The following is a 21,622-nucleotide window of genomic DNA, read 5'->3' as shown; positions in this document are numbered from 1 at the left end:
AACCAAGATACCATCAATCTTGGCCATGGCGCAGAAACGCCGCTAAGGAAGGAATCGGCGGCCGTCGCAGAGAAGAGAAAGGGTGCTTAGAGCCCCAGGGCTCTCTTTGCCGCATGGGCTTGGCTCCTCTCGGTCCTTCATGAGAATAAGGCCCAGAAATCGGGCCTTACAGTTACTATCAGCAGAGCTACCACCAGAACTGCTTCAACAAAGGGAGCTAGTAATTTCTTCATCAGGTACCACCAGATTGGTTGACGAAGGATAATTTTCATTAAGTATTTCATAAAAGTATTTCTCAGCAGCGTGAAGAGTGGAGTCCTCAATCATGGAGGCCTTGTCTTCCATGTCGTCTTCCATTAGTACCTGGTTTTATGTACTTGAGAACAGAATCACAAAAATCATATTTTTCTGCTCCACTATAGCTCTCGGACAAATCCGTGCAGTGGATTGCTGGGACTGGACCTTTTGAAATCAGGGGAAGATTCACATATTCACAATCTTGGTTCATATCATCTTATCGAAATCCCGTAATCAAATTAGGATCTGAACAGGCTGAAACAGACTCATGTTCAGATTCGCATCCATCCTTGGAATAGAAAATGCCCACTTACACAAATCCATGAACACTTTCCTGGTACGGACATTCTTTGGAAATCCAGCTTCAATAACCAAAACTGTGGTCTGATGATGTCAAAAACAGCAACAAAATTAGAACACCTAACCTAGAGCAAGGACTATGACCGTGGCAACTGCTTTTCTATCTCCAGAAAATAGCCCTAATGTTCACCAAAAAAGAATCATCAGGAAGATAAGGTTTGATGCATATATTAGAACCTGAGAAACAAACAATTGGCAAAACAGAAGGGATCAGAAGGCCAAGATTAATGGAGAAAATAATTTCAAGAACAGAAAAGTTGAAGAATCTTTACGTGATACCTATTCCAATTTTCACGCCGTACTCAAAGACAAGAGCAATAAGAGATCAATCTGAAGAACAATGAAACTCAAGAATCTTTCTGGGATAATTCACACCGATTTCAGTGTATGCAATCAAAAGAAGAGACAGCAAGCAAGAACACGCACCTCACACGAAACAGAACTCAAGAAAGATGTTCTGTAACAAGGATGCCCAATGATAATAATTTTTATGGCTGCTTCGAGCAATCAGTAACAAGCCGTGAGCTCGAGGTGGAAGTAGAACGTAAACCTACGTAAATTTTGTAATTGTATAAAGATATTCACTTTTCATTTATCTTGTTATAATAATCTTACTTAATTATTTTTAATTTATATGCAAACTTCCTTAAAATCTAGAGACTTAAAGAATGTAAAACATCATCTATAAAAACAACATATAAGTTTGAAATGTTATTTTAGAACTGTTAGCAAGATTATGTGCTGAGAAAGACTGAGGTCTAAATCTTAAATAAATCTTTATTAAGTCAGATATAATTCAAACTAGTGAAAATAAATTTATTAAAGAGTGAATATGTGATAAATCTTAGTTATATTCCTCAAAACTAATGCGCTTCAAAACATCGACTTCCACAAAGTCCTTGACAGAAGAAAAGGCTTTGTGTGGGCGGGTTGAAGCAACAAGCAAGCGTGGCTCGACTGACTAAGGCCATCTGCAAAGTAATGGGCCAACCTTTGAGATACCATCACCCGAGGCAGAGTAGATGATACAAACCGTACCTGCTTCCCGTCGTTTACTTGCCTTCATTCATCTGACTAAACATCATTTTAAAATTACACTTTTATTCGAAGCCCCATCAAAGATGCTTGAGAATACATGCATTTACATTTATTTACCCAAAAAAACAGAGACCATCGTATCTATATGAACAGTTTCTCGCAAAAGCTATATAATAACCAAACCTATTTATAAAACTTCTTCTCGGATTTTTAGTTCAAAATTAGAAAAATAATAATAATTAAAGTTATATATATATATATGTATGTATATCCATGCATCGAAGCAACAGATCCTACCTGCCAAGCAGTTTCAGAAGAACTTAACACAGAAAATATACAGAATCAGGTAGGTCCGCTTTGTTACATACACATCCACACAAACCAACATAACAATAAACAAGATGACGAAGAAGAAGGCATCGCCATGGATCAACCAAAACAGACCTCACCCATCAGAAAATTGAAGGAAGTTGAGACCTTGTTCTTCTTCAATAAGCTACGTTTGCTATTTAGTCAAAGATATATTCAAAGGGGCCCAACCCCAACCGTCGCCACTTGTGTCTGGTAATAATTTATTTTAAGTAAAAACATTAAGGAAACAAATCTGCCATTGGTTTTACGGCCACCATCAGCATAGGACGTATAGTTTAAATATTTATGCAACTATTATTCTATAGACATGAGTAGAAAGGGAGGAAAATAAAGGGATTTGAAATGAAAAGAAAACAGCAACTTTTATCAGCTTATTCTAAAAGATTTTCATTGTCCAAAGAAATATAGATATCATATTCAACAACAAACCGTTCATCATCCTACCACTACAGAGACTTGTTACTAGAAGTTGCATAACACCAGCTAGCTATGCAGGTTTCCAAGAGGAGATGGCAAAGAAAGCTCGCCCCTTCCACCCATGTACCGTCCACTGGTTGGCCTCGTCCACAAAAAAGTCCTTGTGGTAGGATGATTTGATCTTAGCCCTTACTTCCTTAAGGATCTCCCGATTTAAAGGCAGCTGTTTGAACCCAGCCCTGAGTGTCCGAATCTCCCACTGTTTGTATGACTCTGGCCTTAAAACCCTATCAAATCCTTCACATGCTACGACATTCAAAATTGACTCCCCCCACATATACCTCTCAATGGCCATTCTTTCCTGATTATCACGCGGCACAATAGCGTCCAACATATCAAACCATGAAGAGAAGTAGAAGAGAGACTCGCGGAACCGTGATACAAAAAATGGGGAATTATAGGTGCCATTAACTACTCCATGTATGAAAATATCTGGGTTAATCCTCTTGAATAAGTTTAAAACTGCATCCCTTGGACTACGCTCCATAACGGTGTCATCAAGTAAGTATTCAAACTGGTGCAAATTGTTAACAACAAGCACCTCCTCGTTCTGAATCCTGAGATCCTCAACACTAACAGTTTCCCATTTTTGTCCGAAGCCATTGTACTCAAATGGAACCTTCAACTTCTCACAATAAGTTGCTAAACGCCGTCCTGTTTCCTTAACCCTTGCATCTGGTCGGAAACCGATTTGGGGAAGGTCTATTGCCGTTATGCGAAGCTTGGGAGGTCCACCAGGTCTTTCAGATAAACGCCGAATAAGCGGGGGCCATTGGAGGCCAAGAAAATTACCAAAATGAATAATGTGAAGACAAGTAGCTTTCTCAGCCAGTTCCATGATCATTTGGGTTGCAACGAAAGAAGAAATCCCCATGAAAGGGAATGCTGAAACGTACAATTTATGAGCTTTCCAAACATCAGCTTCCACTAAGCTCTGGACAGGAAAGGGTTTATATTCTGGGTACCTAGAACTGGTCAAGCGTGCCTCGAGAGCATTAGCAAAGTAATGAGCCAACCTCTGGGATGCATCACCCAGTGGAGATGAAAGCAATCTTATATGCTTCAGTAGTTTAGTTGCTGTCATCAAATCATTGTCTGCCACAGATTGCATGCACTGTATCAGGAATCGCCTCATATCAAGTGCTTCCTTTTTTGCAATTCCTTTCTTGTCGTAGGTTCTTTCTTCATCATATATTTTTGCTTGCTCATATTCTTGCCCCTTCCTGCCTGCCTCGATTGGCACGTCATCATCAGAAGTGTGTAAGGCAGACTCACCAAAGGACAATACCTTATCAAACATCTCGTGTAAAACAGACTCCTCAACATCTACTGCCGACTGCTTGTTACTTCTCCCTTCTTCTAAGGCACTCTCCTCTCGGTGACGACTTTTTCTTCCCCTCAATAAACTACCCTGCCAGTCCCCTTCATCCTTTTCCAGCTTGGCTGTCGTTTGCCAAACCTTTTCCTTTGCTATAGCTGATGCTAATCTGTTGTTCTCAAAATTAAAAGTTACGCCATTTTCACTAGGTATAATGTTCCTCGGGTTCTCTATCGCCCCCCAATTAACAATAGACTTCACGGGTTCAATAACACTATGACAAGGGAATCTTACAAAGGAAAATGATGGTGAGTTAGCTGGTAATGAATGGTCGACAGAAGGATGGTGCATAACAGGAGATGTATCAAATTTAACCAAATTGTCAGCATCAGAAGAGCTGTCACCGTAACTGCTGCTACATTGGGGGCTAGTTGTTTCCTCACGAGGCATCACCAGATTGGGCAAGGAAGGATATCTTTCATTAAGTATATCATAGAAGTATTTGTCAGCAGCATGAAGAGTGGAGTCCTCAAACATGGAGGCCTTGTCTTCCATGTCATCTTCCATTAATACCTGGTCTATGTACTTGAGAAGAGAGTCACAGAAATCATATTTTTCTGCAGAATCTCCAATACAGCTCACAGACAAATCCGTGGAGTGAATTGCAGGGGCTGGACCATCTGAAATGGGGAGAACATTCGCGTATTCATATTGTCGGTTCACATCTTCAAGTTGGAATCCTATAATCGAATTAGGATCTGAATAGGCTGAAACAGACTCCTGTTCTGACTCACATCCATCCGTGGAACCAGAAAATGACCGGTGATACAAATCCATGGACACCTTCCTGGTACAGAAATTTGACGGAAATCCAAATTCAAGAACTAAACGTGTGGCCTGCTGATGTTCAAAATTGACAGCTTGTATAAGCTAAATTAAAACACCTAACCAAGAGAAAGAACTACGACAAAGGTAACTAAAAGAGATTGAAAGAGAAACTGCTATGACCAGATAAGAAAGCTAGAGAACCATAGAAATTGAAAGCAATTCTAACAGAAACAGCATTCACCGAAACAGAATCAATAGAAAGATAATATGAATAAAATATGAAATCCTCGCCCAGATATAAATTAGATGAAGCCTTAATGCATATATTAAAATCTGAGAAACAACGCGAGGAACAGAAGACGAAGATAAATGGAGAAATTAATTTGAAGAACCAAGAAGCTGAAGAATCTTTACGTGATGCGTATCCCAATATCACCGTTCCCAAAGACGAGAGATCAATTAGAAGCACAGCAAAAAACTCAAGAATCTGTATGGGATATTCACCCCGATTTGGGAATATAAAATCAAAACAAGAATAAAGCAGAACCCGTACCTCGCATGAGACAGAACTCAATAAGGATGCCCAGTGGCAGTGATTAAAAAAAAGGGGATGAACCATATATAATAAATGAGCTAAAACCAGTCAACCCTAATAGTCAAGTTGAGGAATTGGCCTAGTCCAAATGAAGGAGACTTATCTGAAACGATGATGTAGACCTGGCGTTCTAGTTTATGACCGGGAAACTTCCTCCGACTCGACATGAATAACCCAACCCATTCTTCTTCAAAGGAATGGTACCGTTGGCTTCTTCCTCCCTCCCTCCAGATTGGGAAGTGGGAACAGAAGTTACAGAACCCACCCGCCAATTGACTGTTTAAGTTGGAATCATCTCATCTCGCCTTTTTTTACTATTAACATGTTATCGTACATCTAGCCGCGTCTACAATTATTATTTTATTTTACAAAGTTGGAATCATTAATGATGAGCCCCAATTTATCTTATCTTTTGTGTATATATAGATTTTAATATTTTATAAAGTTTCTCATTTAGAAGAAGTTGTATTATTTCATAACACTAACGGAATACTTGTGTAAATCTTTTTATCTTTCTATAAAATGACGTATTTTATTAATTATACATATATACAATACTCATAATATTATTAATACATTTAAAGAATTTATTTTTAATTTTTATTTTCCTAACAGGATCAATAGTCAACGGCAACTTATCAGTATACCCCTGACCCATCCCCAATGAAAAGAAAATTCTATCGCGAACCCGATAAATTACTCTTCATAACCCACGTCCTATCAAAATTTCTAATAATTTTAAAATACCTATTTTATCCCCCCACGACCACAATCAGCCCTCTTCTCCGATTACCTCTCATTGCCGACCATCATCTCGCATCTCTCTTTCCCTTCTACATCATATACACACAAACACACACATATATATATATATATACACACAACAACCCAGCACACACACATATATATATATACACACTCACACACACAAAAGCATGACCGCGGCCATGAAAACCTCCGCACCTCGCGGTGCGGAGGTTTTTAGCAATTCCCGCACCGCGAGGTGCCGGGATTTCAGCAATCTCCGCACCTCGCGGTGCGGGAGTTTCAGCAACCCCCGCATCGTGAGGTGCGGGGATTTCAGAAATTCTCGCATCTCGCGGTGCGGGAGTTTCAGCAACCCCCGTACTGCGAGGTGCGGGGATTATTGAAATCCCCGACTGCCAGCAGTTGGGAAAGCCAAGTTTCCCCGACTGCCAGCAGTCGGGAAGACTTTTTATATTTTTATTTTAATTAAAATTTTTATTATAATAAAATAATACAAATAAATAATTTTTAAATTTCTGGATTTTAAGTAATTATAATTTAACTAATTTTAAATTTTAAATCATAGTGTTGAATTTTTAATACTTAAAAGAATTTAAAATTAATTAATTTATCTTATTAAATTACTTAAAGATATACATATCTAAAAATTCTATCATCATTTAAAATATATTTTTTTTATAATTACATATATTTAAAAAGAATATATTTTAAATGATGATAGGATTTTTAAATTTATCTTATTGAATTAGGTAAAGATATATATATTTAAAAAAAATTATTTTAAATGATGATAGGATTTTTAGATATGCATATTTTTAAGTAATTCAATAAAATAAATTTTAAATTTTTTTAAGTATTAAAAATTCAACACTTAATTACAATGATTTAAAATTTAAAATTAGTTAATTTATAATTACTTAAAATACATATATTTAGAATTTATTTATTTATATTATTTTTTATTTTATTATAATAAAACAAATTTAATTAAAATAAAACAAAATTAATCAAGCCTTCCTAGCAGTCGGGGAAGGCTTGATTCCCCGCACCGCGAGGTGCGGAGATTTTAGAAATCTCCGCACCTCACGGTGCGGGGGTTGCTGAAACCCTTGCACCGCGAGGTGTGGGGATTTCTCGAGGTGCGGGAATTGCAAAAACCACCACACTGTGAGGTGCGGGGGTTTCCATGGCCGCGACTGCCATGGCCGCGGCCATGGAACTTGTGTATATATATAAGTGTGTGTGAGTGTGTGTATATATATTTATATAAGTGTGTGAGTGTATTGGTGTGTGAGTGTATATGTGTGTGTGCGCTGGGTTGCCATGGCCGCGGCCATGCTGTGTGTATATATATATGTATAAGTATGCGTGAGTGTGTATTTATATATTTAGGCGATGGCTGGGGATGAGAGGTGATCGGAGAAGAGAGTTTGTTGTGGGGGTAAAAGAGGTATATTAAAATTATTGAAAATTTTGATGGAACGTGGGTTTTGAAGAGTAAATTTTCGGGTTCTGAATAGAATTTCCCCCAATGAAATTTGATTCTGCCACTGTAATATAGAATTTTTAAAAAATATATTTATTTAATTAATATATAAGATATAAAAATATTTTTTTAAAATATAAACTCTACTTTTAAAATAAAAATTTAGATTTTTGTAGTTACAAATTTAAAAATTAAAACTTTTAATAGTTTATAATTCCACCTTTAAAGTAGTATTAAATTTAATAAATATTTAAAAATTATAAAAATTATTTCATATTTTGAATTGAAGTCCAATGGTTATGTATGAGGTACATATTTATTTATACATTTAAAATTTTTAAAGTGATTATGCCTTTTGTGTATAAGATATAAAGTTTTTTTTTATAGAAAAGTGTAAAATTGTACATGAAAAATAAATTATTTAGGAGATATTGATTGACGCTTGTTTATTACAATTATTAAATTAAAATGTTAACCATTCAAATTTAAAATTAAATTATTTATAATTTTATTTTTATAAAATTAAAATTCAATCGAACACAACGGTCCAAGTCCACGAGCCAAGCCCATGGACCCGAGCCAAGTCGAGCCCTTAGACGGACAAGGTCGTGGGTCCAAAAATGATAGGCTCAACTTGATCCTATATAATTGATGAGTGAATTAAGTTTGACTTGCTAAAATAACGAGGCGAGCAAAATTGGTTGGGCGAGTCATAAGTTGTCCAACTCGTTTAACATCTCTAATAATAAGTTTCCTTTGGCATAAATCACCATGCTTCAATGGTTGGCTGCAATGTGAACAAAGCCCACCAATTAAAAGTCTGAAGTCCTGCTATTCCTCTTGTTATTGTTTTTGTCCTGAAAATTTAAGAGAAATTTTTTTAAATTTTACATTTGTACCAACAATATTTATGAATTCCCATATTAGCAACTTAATCACAATTAATTTAACTAATCAGAGTTCTGCATAAAATAGAATGAAAATCGAACCTTAGTGAAATCTATATAAAAAAATTAAACATCAAAAGTTAATAATCCAAAATTATTCAAAAAATTAACCATCAAATGTTAATAATCCAAATTCTTGCATCTTGTGTTCCAATGTTACAGAACAACAAGAAAACATTCTAGATAAAAAATCTAAAAATGTGTCTATCCTTTATTGTCTATTTTCTCTCTCTCTTTTCGAGCACTCGCTTATGGCATGTCCAAATATGTCAGAGTGATGAACTAACTACCTAATGACACCTAAAAAATAATATTTTATGCATATGATCTAATATATAATACGAATAAATATTTTACACCCATTTATGACAAATACCGTGATAATTTCTATTTATTATTAATGAAGTTAATCTTACGTTGTTTGGTTTGGGGTGAAAGTCAATCGCCCCTTGATAACATTGTATCTCCCTATTTATCTATTGAGTCATAATGGCAATGATAAGACCACATATGTATGTATGTTATTAAAAACAAGTTTTAATACTACAAGCATAAACATCATGCATAAATTTCAATGATATAATGCAATTTATGCACACACAAGAAAAAAAACAAATTTATGCATATTAAAATATAAATTATAAGATGTTGGGCATATGCATAGTAAATAGAAAATAGTGAGTCTATATACAGTACTAGAACCTTAAGGGATAGAAGTACACCTCACAAACTTAAAAACTTCTTTAGAAATTACCCCATCCTCCTCTTTTTTTTTCCATCAATAGCCTTGTCGTGCGAGCCTTTAGCCAAACCCAAACTACCTCCTTTCATCGTTAGACCACCTCCATTTGTTGCCTACCTCGTCATTGGTTGTTGTCCTCCACATCCTGGTAATGATGTCTAATATTGAACTTGACCTAATTTGATTATGTTTGGTTAAATTTTACGCTTAAAACTCGAGCAAAATTGATATATTTTACAATTTTTTAACAAATTATACTTGGGTTGATTTATTTGTGAATTCACATTTTGTTTCTCCTCAATTTCATCTGAGGTAAAATATTTGTCAAATTACCATTAAACTATTTTTCAGGTCTGATTCTAATTAATTTGTATTCTATTTTTCAAAATCAATCTTCACTAATATGACATAATCTTATGGAACAAACATTCTATCATAATATTATATTGGACAAGGATTTATCGTCGAGTGATTATTGGATCGCATATGATATCCTCCTCATAAATCTCGAGATGATAAATTCCATGTTTGATGCACATATATCTCATGCATCACTAAACTAGGCACATAGATATGCATGATCATTCCTAATTAGAATAACCATATAGTATCGATGATATCCTAATCCACTAATACACAAATATTCATATTATCTCAAGTCTAAGCACTAGTTGCACATCCGTAGTTAACATTGAATCATTGGCCTATGAGATAAAACCTATGTGATTTAATGTTAACAATTTCGTTCAGTGAACTCATTCCTATAACGAACATCCACTTATCTTCCTTTTATATCTTATACATAATGACACAAGACTCACCAAATTTATCTTTCAACATCTCATACTAAACAAGAAGAAAGATTGTAGTGGCCCACTCTCGGATAGTCCCGCTAGTATAAGATATCCAAAAGGAGGTCATTACAAGGATGATATAGAACAATAACATACAACATCACATTACAATCCTTAGATAAATTCAATGGAAGCCAACATAAAGGTTTACAACATCTTAGCACCATGGCCTACACAAAATGAAATATAAGGGCACTAACAAATTTTATAACATAAGATTTCCTCACACATGCCATCTTCACAAACACTAACATGGACCATCTAATCTAGGAGGTCTCTGTACACCTCTAGACTCACCCTCAACCACTGCTTTACCTTTACTTGGAATGACATGAGAGTAAACAAGGTGAGCCATAAGACTTAACAAGTATATTTATAAAGCATAGAGATATAGAATCAAAGGCATAGATAATTAAGATAGAGAAAACAACTCTATAAGAAGATATCAATAAAACACAACTCATAAGTTTTCTATTTACGTCAATTTTCCATGTCATGATTATTATACATACCATGTAGTCATTTCCATGAGCACATGCACCAATAGTAAGGAATTTTTCACATAATTCGCAAGGCTCTTACGACCAATATGTCCATACATGAATATATATGTATCATGAAAATACATCAACAAGCAATAACAATTTAAGGCTCGAATACCGAGTTGATGGCCACCTCACCCGTGTCAGGCACTCATAGGATATCATTTTCTCATCTACAAACATAGATCAATATGTCCGTACATGAATATATATGTATCATGAAAATACATCAACAAGCAATAACAATTTAAGGCTCGAATACCGAGTTGATGGCCATCTTACCCGCATCAGGCACTCATAGAATATTATTTTCTCATCTACGGACATAGATGCTGCGCAAAATAATAGGTGCGCAAATCAATATAATCATGCAACACATAATCATATCACAATTTCATGTCAATCATCAATGATTAAAAAAAATCTCACACAAAAAGGATTAGTTAGACAATTTTTTAGAAAAATTTCAAAGGGTAACTTCAAAAGCTTATTTTGAATTCGTTTCTCAGTCAAATTTTATGAAAGATATATCAAATCGAAACCTCAGATCTCTAGTTTCTAAAACAATAATTAGATTTAGAATCATAAATAATCACAATGAGTTATTGCCCAAAAACCGAAGTAAGGCAGAATTGCTATAATAAAATTATAGCATTTTGGGCAAAATTCAACAAGACTTTTATGGGTTCAAATCATGATAAAAAATTTCAAATCCTATATCAAAACAAAGCCTATGATGTGTAGTTTACATAGAAACAAACGGATTGTAAATCGGGTATAACCACATAAAGTTATATTGCAAAAACTCAAACAAGGTTGAATTACATGAAGTAGTAAATTATGAATTTTTTTTGCAGAACTTAACAAGGCCACTAAGGGCTCAAATTGAAGCCAAAAAAATTAAAACCCTATATCAAATCGAAACTCATTGAGTCTAGTTTACAACGTAATAAACAAATCTCAAATTGGATATTTCTACTGAGAGTTATGCCTAAAACAATAGACTATGCATAGGTTGCCACAGCCCAAAACAAGCATACAGACATAATGCAAAACAATCCAACAAATAATTGATTTACTCTAATCTAACCAATAATATGCTATTCTTTGAAGTATTTTGGAGTAAATCAAGCCCTAAATGAAGATCTAACAAGACCCGTTAATTTTGAAGAATTTTTTTTTTTTACAAAATATTTACAATTAAAAGGAGATACCCATTTTAACAAAAAAAATGGTATTTTTAGCCATGAAGAAAGCAAGATATACTAAAATGAAAGGAATTAAACAAGGAACTTGTACACCAAAATGAAAAGAAGAAATCTTACATAACAAGAGAGATGCAAGGAGAACTTGCATTTCTTTAGATGGAGATAAATCAAGAACAACTTGCCTTCAAACTTGAAACTCACCTTTGCTTCAAATGAAAAAAATGAAAATGGAGGAGAAGAAGAAAAAGACGAAGAAGAAATAAGAGGAAGAATTCTCGGAAGAGAAAAGAAGAGAGAGAATGGAAGGAACAAAGGAGAGGAAAATGGGGAAAGAAAAAATGATTGAGAAACAAATGAGAGAAAAATGAGGAAAAGAAGAGGCCATGTGTCTCTCATCAAAAGACCCTTTTGCCCTTCACTTGCACACACAATCACAATTATTATCATGTCATTTTTGGATATTTGTCATTTCTTTTCCCATTTTCTTTATCAACCAATTTATACAATTTCCCATTTACCCTTATCTTTCTCACACTCAACATAAGGACCTCAAACTCTTTATTGACATTTCACATTTAAATTATATTTTCCTTTAATTTATCTCACCACATAGCAAATTAATGGGCTCAAACCCAACCTATTAATTCAACTCTTCCTAATTGGGTCCAACTCTCATAAGCCCAAAAAGTTTATTTTCTAACTTGCCCAACACTTAAGGCCCAACCCAATTCACTTGAATTTAACTAAATTCACAATCCACATAATTTAGACCCAATACATTAGAAATGGGTTTTATTAAATTTTTAGCTATCACAAGCCTTTGGGCTTTTCACATTAGCCCAACCCATACATTAAACTTAACCCATTTTATTAAATTTCTAACCTCTAGATTTCTCTATAATCCAAGATATATAAATATATATATATATATCTATTCACCAAAATAAAATAAAATCATTAACCATGACATAGATCTAATAACGGATCGTTACAAAGACGATGTGTTAGCCTTTACGAGTTGTTATTATCCAGGTGAGGAACTCTATGAGTAAGAATATGCTTATAGCATAACGAACAATGGATTAACCGTTACTCATATCCTTTACACTTAAGGATAGTATCCACTCCTTATTATACTAATAGATGTATGTTTAATTTAAATCATATACTGGAATTTAAATACAAACATAAACTTGATATTTAAATAATATTTAAAGAATTATAAGATTGAGTTCCTTTGTGTAACTAGAATTGATCTTAAGGGCTCATATACCTTTATCCGCCATTAAAGTAGCAGTCCAAGGTTTCAATTAACCCAGATTTGACCTAGATCTAGTTTAACCCATTGGCCCATTCTAAACCCATTTTAGATCTGCCAACCCAATTTCAGATCTATCTTTTGCCTAAATCTGGCTCGGATACGACTTGACCCATCAGTCTATTCCAAATATGATAGATCTGACAACCCAGATCCAAATCTATTTTGCCTAGATTTATTGCCCAGATCTAGTATTTTGATTTGTTTTCTATTGGGATTTTATTTATCAATCATTTTGCATTATTTAGGGTTATTTGATCTTTGTATTGGCTACCTTGAAGAATCGTATTTCATTGGATCAAAATATTTGATTCTCACTATAGCAAGTTAAGATGCGTGCAATTTTGAACGGATGGATTTAGATGAAGGTGGAGTCATCAAGAGGGATTTACATTGGTGAATATAAAGTCATTAATGTCAGTAAAGATATGTTGAGACTAGTCTAGTTACTTATACTTTAAGTGCGATTGAAGATATCCACTATAGTAAACTTTGTGTGAATTTGGGTGACATTTCCCATGGTGCAATTTTGGTTGGTATTTATCAGGAGATTAATTCTCCATGATTTTGTTGGAAGAAAGCATTTTGAATAATTCTATATTTGAATTTCTTGTTAATGTGGAGTTTGTTATAATTATGACCCAGAATTCAAATTTGATTGAGATTGGGACTCCTTATTTGATCATGATTATACTTCGAATTTGACTGTGATTAGAAAGTTGTTAAATTCGATTTTGATGTGATTTATCTCATTTCGAGGAATATCTTCGTGAATCTTCTGATCAACATAAAATTTTTTATGTACATCTATAGATGATTTAGGTCTATAAATAGGTGCTTAATGCTTTGGAATCAGTTACATCAATATCATCTTAGTGATATTTTGGTGTGGCAATATCACTTTTGTTGTAGCAATATTTGTTTAGTAATATTTTATTTTATTTTTTGCCCATGATTTTTCTCGATTTTGGTTTTTCACATAAAATTTTGTATTTGTTTGTGTGATTATGGTTTGATTGTGGTTTGTATTCAATCCAATTACATAACAATGTATAATAGTGGATTATTTATGATAATTCTAATTTGAATCATAAACGCCATTGATTTTGAAGAAACGCCCATTAAAAGCCTATCAAGGATGCTTGAGAATTTATGCATTTAACAAACAAACAAACAAACAGTTTCCACAGAAAAGCATGCCAAACTTGTAAAAGGGACACAAACATAAATGGGAAGAAAAAGAAGGCATCACCAGCCCCACCCACCAGACTAGGGACAAGAAGGGATGATCCAAGTAGTTATTAGGCAAAAACATATCGCTTCAGGAAACTGTATCATTTCCCACCGTACACTAGACTTGTTACTAGGCAGGTTTCCAAGACGCGATGGAAAATAAGGCCCGCCCTTTCCACCCGTATGTCATCCACTAGTTGGACTCTTAAACGAAAAAGTCCTTGTGGTACGAGGATTCCGTCTTACCCCTTACTTCCTTAAGGATCTCCACATTCAAAGGCAACTGCTTAAATCTAGCTCCAATTGTCCGAACCTCCCACTGTTTGTATGTCTTTGGCCTTTAAAGCCTATCTAATACTTCTCATGCTACGATTAGGGATGGCAATTACAATCGAAATCGTGGGGAATCGAATCAAAATCGAATCGGTCAACGCGATTAAAAATCTTTTGACTGGATAATGGTTTGGAAAAAAATCGAACACTGTTTCAATTGGTATAGTTTGGTTATAGTTTTCACTAAATCCAATCCAAAACCGAACCAAATGTGTAGGTAACTGAACCAAACCGAACTAAATATATATATAATATATTTATCTATTTAATATATTATATATACACATAATATATATATTAACTAATGCCTTTTTTTACAAGTATTTTAATTAATGCATTACAAATATATAAAATATTTAACATTTATAAAGTAATTAATAAATAAAAATAAAACCTAATTTTAATTTTTTTTATCAATCAAATAATTATTAATAAAAAATGACTAATTAAATATTTAAAAAATAATAATTTTGGCTAGAGATTATGGATCAAACTAAAAAAATCATGGTTAAAACCGAAATCGAATGGTTTGATTATGGTTTTTATTTTTTAAAACCAATGAGTAATGATTTGATTTTGATTTTAATAGTTTAAGTTTGGTTTGATTATGATTTTGGCAAAAATAGAAACAAAACCAAATCATTGCCAACCCTAGTTAGGATATTCAAAATTTCCTGCCCCCATATGTCCCTCTCAAGAGCGATTCTTTCTTAATTATTGTGTGGCACATTAGTGTCCAGCATATCAAACCATGTAGAGAAATGGAAAAGAGCCTCGCAGAATCGTGAGACCAAAAATGGGGTATTATAGGTGCCATTAACTACTCCAAGTATAAAAATATCCAGATCAATTCGAACCATTTTCACTAGGTATAATGTTCCTTGCATTCTCTTACCCCCCATTTGAATTGCCAACCAAAACAACTTTCTGAAGGAGCATTCAGAATACTAGCAACATTATGATAAGAGAGGCTAGTAGAGGAGAATGATATTGTCTAAAATGCATTGTCAACATAAGGACTATGCACATGAGGAGATCTAATAACACCATATTCAGTTGGGTTGTTAGCATCAACAGAGCTTTTACTACAACATTGGCAAATTCATTTTTCCTCATAGGGCCTCACCACATTGGGTTAGGAAGGATATCTTTCTATTGAAAAGTGCTACATTTGTTGCAAAAGATAAGAAGTTGAAGAAATCAAAACAGTTGAAGTTGTTAAAGATTTGGTGGAATAATATAAGCTAAAAAGCTACTAATATTTTGAATTTTTGTTGCATGTTTATTTTAGGGATTTCTTATTGAGTTTGTTACAATTTTATGTATAAATATATTCATAAGTTAATGGATGAAGCATCAGTTTTTGCACCCCATTACCTCTGTTGCTTATTTTCTGTAAAAACATCCAACAAAGTGGTTTCAGAGCGATTTTCTTAAGGGATCTATGACGTTTTTTTGTGAGTGAATTCAATGAGGAAACTAAACACTTTCACACTAAATCCTACCCTAACCTGAGAGAGAAATGGCAAGAAACAATTACATGCCAGCACCATCTATCTTCACAAGAGAAAATTACCAGACTTGGGCTATGAAGATAGAGGCTTTTTTGTAGGCCAATGAGTTGTGGGACTTGGTGGAATATGATGAAACTCCACCATTGCCTAAGGATCCCACGTTGGCACAAATCAGGAATCAAATGGAAGATAGAAAAAGGAAGTATAAGACTAAGACTTGTATTCACTCAGCCATATCAAAAACGATCTTTACAAAAATCATATCAAAAATGATCTTTACAAAAATCATGGCTTGTGACACATCAAAACAAGCATGGGATCTTCTCGAGAAGGAGTACCAAAGTAATTAGACGACAAAGAGGATGCAAAATTTGATTCTCAGGAGAGAATTTGAGATGAAGAAAATGAAGGAAGCCGAGAGCTTCTGGGAATATGTTGACAAACTGATGGCCATTGTTAACAAGATCGGGATGTTTGGTGAAGCACTTCTTGACAACAGAGTTGTTGAAAAGATACTGGTAACACTTTTTGAAAGGTTTGAGGCTAAGATTTCCTCTCTTGAGGAGTCAAAAGACATATCAACTATTGCATTGGGAGAGTTGATCAATGCGATGCAGGCTCAAGAGCAGAGAAGAACTTACAGATAGGAGGAGGGAGTAGAAGGGGCTTTTTAGGCAAAGGATACCACCACTAGTAAAAGCAAGGGAATGAGGCCTTAGAATAGAGGAGGAGAAGACAATGTTGGCAAGGGCACGCGCAACCCTCTTAAATGTCCTCTTTGCTAACACTGCAACAAAACCAATCATCATGCAGCTAAATGTTGAAAAATTTTGGAATGCAAATCATGCAAGAAAAAGGGGCACATTGCTAATTTTTACAGGAACAAACAAAGAAAATATCAGCAAGCCCATGCACAGATCGTGCAACAACCTCATGAAGAACAATTATTTGTTGCAACTTGTTTTGTAAGAAATATTCCACAAGTGAGGCCTGGGTAATAAGCAGTGGATGCACTACCCATTTGACGTAAAATGACTCCATCTTTCAAGACCTCGATAGATTTGTCGAATCGAAAGTCAGAATTGGCAATGGTCAGTTGATTGAGTAAAATGAAAGTGAATTGTTACTATAACAGGTTCTGCAGGTAAAAAGATAATTACTGATGTACTGTTTGTATAAAAAATAGACCAAAACCTGCTTAGTGTTGGGCAACTGCCCGAAAAGGGTTATTGTGCATTTAAAAATAAAACATGTAAAATAACTAACTCCAGTGGTGAGGTTTTGTTCTCAATTGGCATGAAAAGCAAGAGTTTCAACCTGGAGTTAAAAAAAATGAATCCAGTGCATACTCTTGCTCAAAGATTGATGTATGACATCGAAGAATGGGGCATTTTCATAATTCTGCATTGGAATTTATGTAAAAAAAAATGAAATTGTGAAGGGAATGACATTCATTGGAGAAGGAATCAAGGTATGTGAAGCATGGCAATTGGGGAAACAAGCTAGACAACCATTTCCAATTAATAAAGCCTGAAGAGCAACTGAAAGACTACAGTCAATCCACACTGATGTGTGTGGACTAATGAGGATAAACTCTCTTAATGGGAGCAGGTATTTCATCCTTTTCATTGATGATTTTAGCAGGATGTGTTTGTTGGGTGTATTTCATGAAGCACAAATCATAAGTTAAAACAATTTTTTGGAAATTCAAAACTTGGATTGAAAATCAACGTAATAAGGTCTGATAATGGGACCGAATATACAGCCCATATGTTTGCAAAATTTTGTGAAGACGCAGGGATTGAGCACCAATTCACTGCTACAAATACACCTCAATAGAATGGTGTGAGTGAAAGGAAAAACATAACCATAATAAAAATGGATAGGTGTTTTCTATTTGAGAAGCATATGCCAAAAAAATTCTGGGCAAAAGCAATTAATACTACTGTATTTTTGCTAAACAAGCTTACTACAAAAGCCTTAAAGGAAAAAAACATCTTTTAAAGCATGGTATGATACTAAACCTTATGTGTCAAATTTAAAAATTTGTGGTTGTTTGTGCTTCACTCACATTCTAGATTAATTCAAAGAGAGGAAAGCTAGATGAAAAGGTAGAACATGGAGTCCTAGTGGGATACAACACAATCACCAAAGGAAACAAAATTTTTCAACCACTAACTGAAAAATTCATCATTAGTAGGGACGTGACATTTGATGAAGATACAGAATGGGATTAGTAAAAGGTTAAACCAAGGAGACAAACAACAGAAAAAAAAAAAAAAAAAAAAAGAAGTAACTGAGCTTGATGACAACGACTATGAGGAACTACTTGTAAGAGGGACATGGTCTCTTGCTAAAATTTATAAAAAAAAATGGAGTGTAACAATTCTGGAACTTGCTAGTTATGAAGAAGTAGCAAGGGATCTTAAATGGATCATTACAATGCAGAAAGAGATGAGGATGATCCATAAGAATCATACCTGGGAGCTTGTGGACAAGCCTTTACACAAAAAGGCAATGGAGTCAAGTGAGTTTACAAGACAAAGTTGAATACAGATGGGACCGTGAACAAACACAAAGCTAGACTAGTGGTGAAGGGCTACGCCCAACAATTTGGGGTGGATTTTTTTATAAACCTTTATACTAGTGGCAAGGTTGAACACAATAAGGCTACTCTTGGCAATTACAACACAACAACAACGAAAAATTTATCAACTTGATATCAAATTTGCCTTCCTAAATGGTTATCTGCATAAAGAAATTTTTGTTAAACAACCCAAGAGATTTACAGTTGATCCTAGCAAGGTTTATTTACTTAAGAATGCTCTATCTGGGCTAAAACAAGCCCCAATAACCTGATATGGCAGAATTGATGAGCACTTGAAAAGCATTGGCTTTAACAGAAGCCTAAGTGAGAATACTTTATATGTTAAAATAAAAAAATATGAAATAATTATTATCTCACTATATGTGGATGATTTGCTAGTAATAGAGAGTAATGAAGAGCTTGTTAAGGAGTTTAAGGAGCAAATTATGGCTGTATTTGAGATGACATACCTTGGTGAGATAGCTTTCTTCCTTGAAATGGAAATCTAGCAATCAAAAAATGAGTTTTTTATTGGTTAGAAGAAATATGCTAAGGAAGTGTTAAGAAAATTCAAAATGGAAGAATGTAAGCCCGTGGATACTCCACTAGCACAAAATGAGAAATGGTTGATGAAGGCTTTTATCGATGCCTGATTGGTTGTTTAATGTACTTGGTAGCCACAATCCCGATATAATGCACTCTATCAGCTTACTTTCAAAGTTCATGCACTGTGCCAAGAAAGTGCATCTTATAGTTGCTGAAAGAGTGTTAAGATATTTAAAAGGAACACTGGACTTGGGAGTTAAATATAGAAAAAAAGATGGGTTAGTTAAGCATGGATATGCAAATAATGACTAGGTTGGAGCTTGTGAAGACATGAAGAGCACCTTGGGTTACCAATTCAGCTTGGGTTTAGGGTGTTTCTGTTGAAGTTCAAGAAAATAAGAAGTTATTGATCAATCAACTACAGAAGCTAAGTATGTGACAACAGCTGCTGCAATTAACCAACGTGTATGATTAAGAAAGATCATGACTAATCTAAGATTGACACAAGAAAAAGCAACTAAAGTATTTGTGGATAATCAGGCTGCGATAGCAATTTCGAACAAGTTAGTGTTCCATAAAAGAACCAAACACTTCAAGGTGAAGTACTACTGTAATACCCCGAGAGCCCAGAGAAGTTAGTATATATCGAGGATAGTGTAAGAAAGGAAACAACACCAGCTGGATACCTTTTGGGCTGAATGTTGGCAAAGAACTCCCAAGTTAAGCGTGCTTAACCTGGGGTAATCCAGGGATGGGTGACCCCCATAGGAAGTTCGCGTAGGCCCATCAGGGTAAGTTGTTCCGGTCCTTCCTATCGCTCAATCGGGTCGTTACAGGTGGTATCAGAGCCGACCCCCGAGCCTCTGAGCGCGGTGGTGGGGCAAACCTCAGCAAGGAGGCTGAGTCTCGAGAGGGGTGTGTGTAGGCCCTTATGGGGGGTGCGTGTAGGCACCTTAGGCGAATCCCACATCGGCCATGCAAGGGGAGAGATCTGGGACCGGTTGTAAGGTCGCATGACGAGGACGTCATGTGCTTAAGGGGGGGAGAATGTAATACCCCGAGAGCCCAGAGAAGTTAGTATATATCGAGGATAGTGTAAGAAATGAAATAACACCAGCTGGATACCTTTTGGACTGAATGTTGGCAAAGAACTCTCAAGTTAAGCGTGCTTAACCTGGAGTAATCCAGGGATGGTGACCCCCCTGGGAAGTTCGCGTAGGCCCATCAGGGCAAGTTGTTCCGGTCCTTCCTATCGCTCGATCGGGTCGTTACAACTACTTTATCAGGAAAGTGCAGAAAAATTATGAGGTAAAGCTGGTACATTGCAACACAAGTATTCAACTTGTAGATATTCTAACAAAGTGTTTGTCCATAGCAAGGTTTGAATTTTTGAGAGAAAAAAATAAGGATATGTAAAAAAATTAGCAAGGAAGAGTGTTAAAAAATAAATTTGAAAAAGTCAACACAGTTGAAACTGTTGAATATTTGGTGGAATAACAAAAGTTAAAAAGCTACTAATATTTGAATTTCTATTGCATGTTTATTTTAGGGACTTCTTATTGAGGTTTTTTACAATTTTCTATATAAATACATTCATAAGTTAATGAATGAAGCATCAGTTTTTGCAACTCATTACCTCTGTCACTCATTTTAAGTAAAAACATCCAACACTTTCATTGAGTATTTCATAGAAGCATTTCTCAGCAACATGAAGTGTGGAATTCTGAATTATGGCGGCCTTGTCTTCCATATCGTCTTCCATTAATACCTGGTTTATGTACTTGAGAACAGAATCACTAAAATCATTTTTTTTTTCCAGCAGAATCCCCACGACAACTCTCAGACAAATACTTGGAGTGAATTGTAGGGTCTGGACCATTTGAAGTTGGGGAAAGGTTCATGTATTTATAATCTCGGTTCATATCGTCGAGTTGAAGCCCTGTAATAAAATTAGGATCTGAATAGGCTGAAGCGGACTCATGTTCTGATACGCAACCATCCTCAGAAGTGGAAAATGTCCACTTACTACCCATGAGCACCTTCCTGGTAAGAAATTCGATGGAAATCCAACTTCAAGAACTAAACCTGTGGTCTAATGACATACAAAATAGCAACTGTTTTCTGTCTTTAATAGATGAAAAGAGAACTTTTATCACCAAACAATAACCCCAATATTCACCAAACAAGAATCGAGAGGAAGATAAAGTGAATAAACCAACAAATCCTCGCCCACACAAAGCCTAGATACAGTTTGACGCA

The 21,622-nt window shown here is 35.1% G+C and overlaps 1 protein-coding gene across 17 annotated transcripts in view; it reads right to left on the bottom strand.

Moving 5' to 3' along the window:
• Positions 1–2,335: 2,335 nt before the first annotated feature.
• The window catches only part of LOC127796598 (scarecrow-like protein 14), a 165,522-nt gene continuing 146,235 nt past the window's right edge, over positions 2,336–21,622 (bottom strand). For 3 of the 17 annotated variants that reach the window (XM_052328828.1, XM_052328830.1, XM_052328824.1), the window contains exon 3: positions 2,339–4,435. In XM_052328828.1, coding sequence (XP_052184788.1) covers positions 2,555–4,435 — 1,881 coding nt within the window. In that variant the 3' untranslated portion in view covers positions 2,339–2,554. Of the gene's footprint in view, positions 5,554–21,622 lie in introns of those variants that run through there. The other 14 variants (XM_052328822.1, XM_052328819.1, XM_052328829.1 and 11 more) reach the window with 11 other exon arrangements.

This window comes from Diospyros lotus, chromosome 3 (assembly GCF_014633365.1).
Source record: "Diospyros lotus cultivar Yz01 chromosome 3, ASM1463336v1, whole genome shotgun sequence".
In the NCBI taxonomy this organism is placed as follows: Eukaryota; Viridiplantae; Streptophyta; class Magnoliopsida; order Ericales; family Ebenaceae; genus Diospyros; species Diospyros lotus.
Note: the sequence above shows the minus strand (reverse complement) of the source record. Positions and strands in the feature narration are given on the sequence as shown.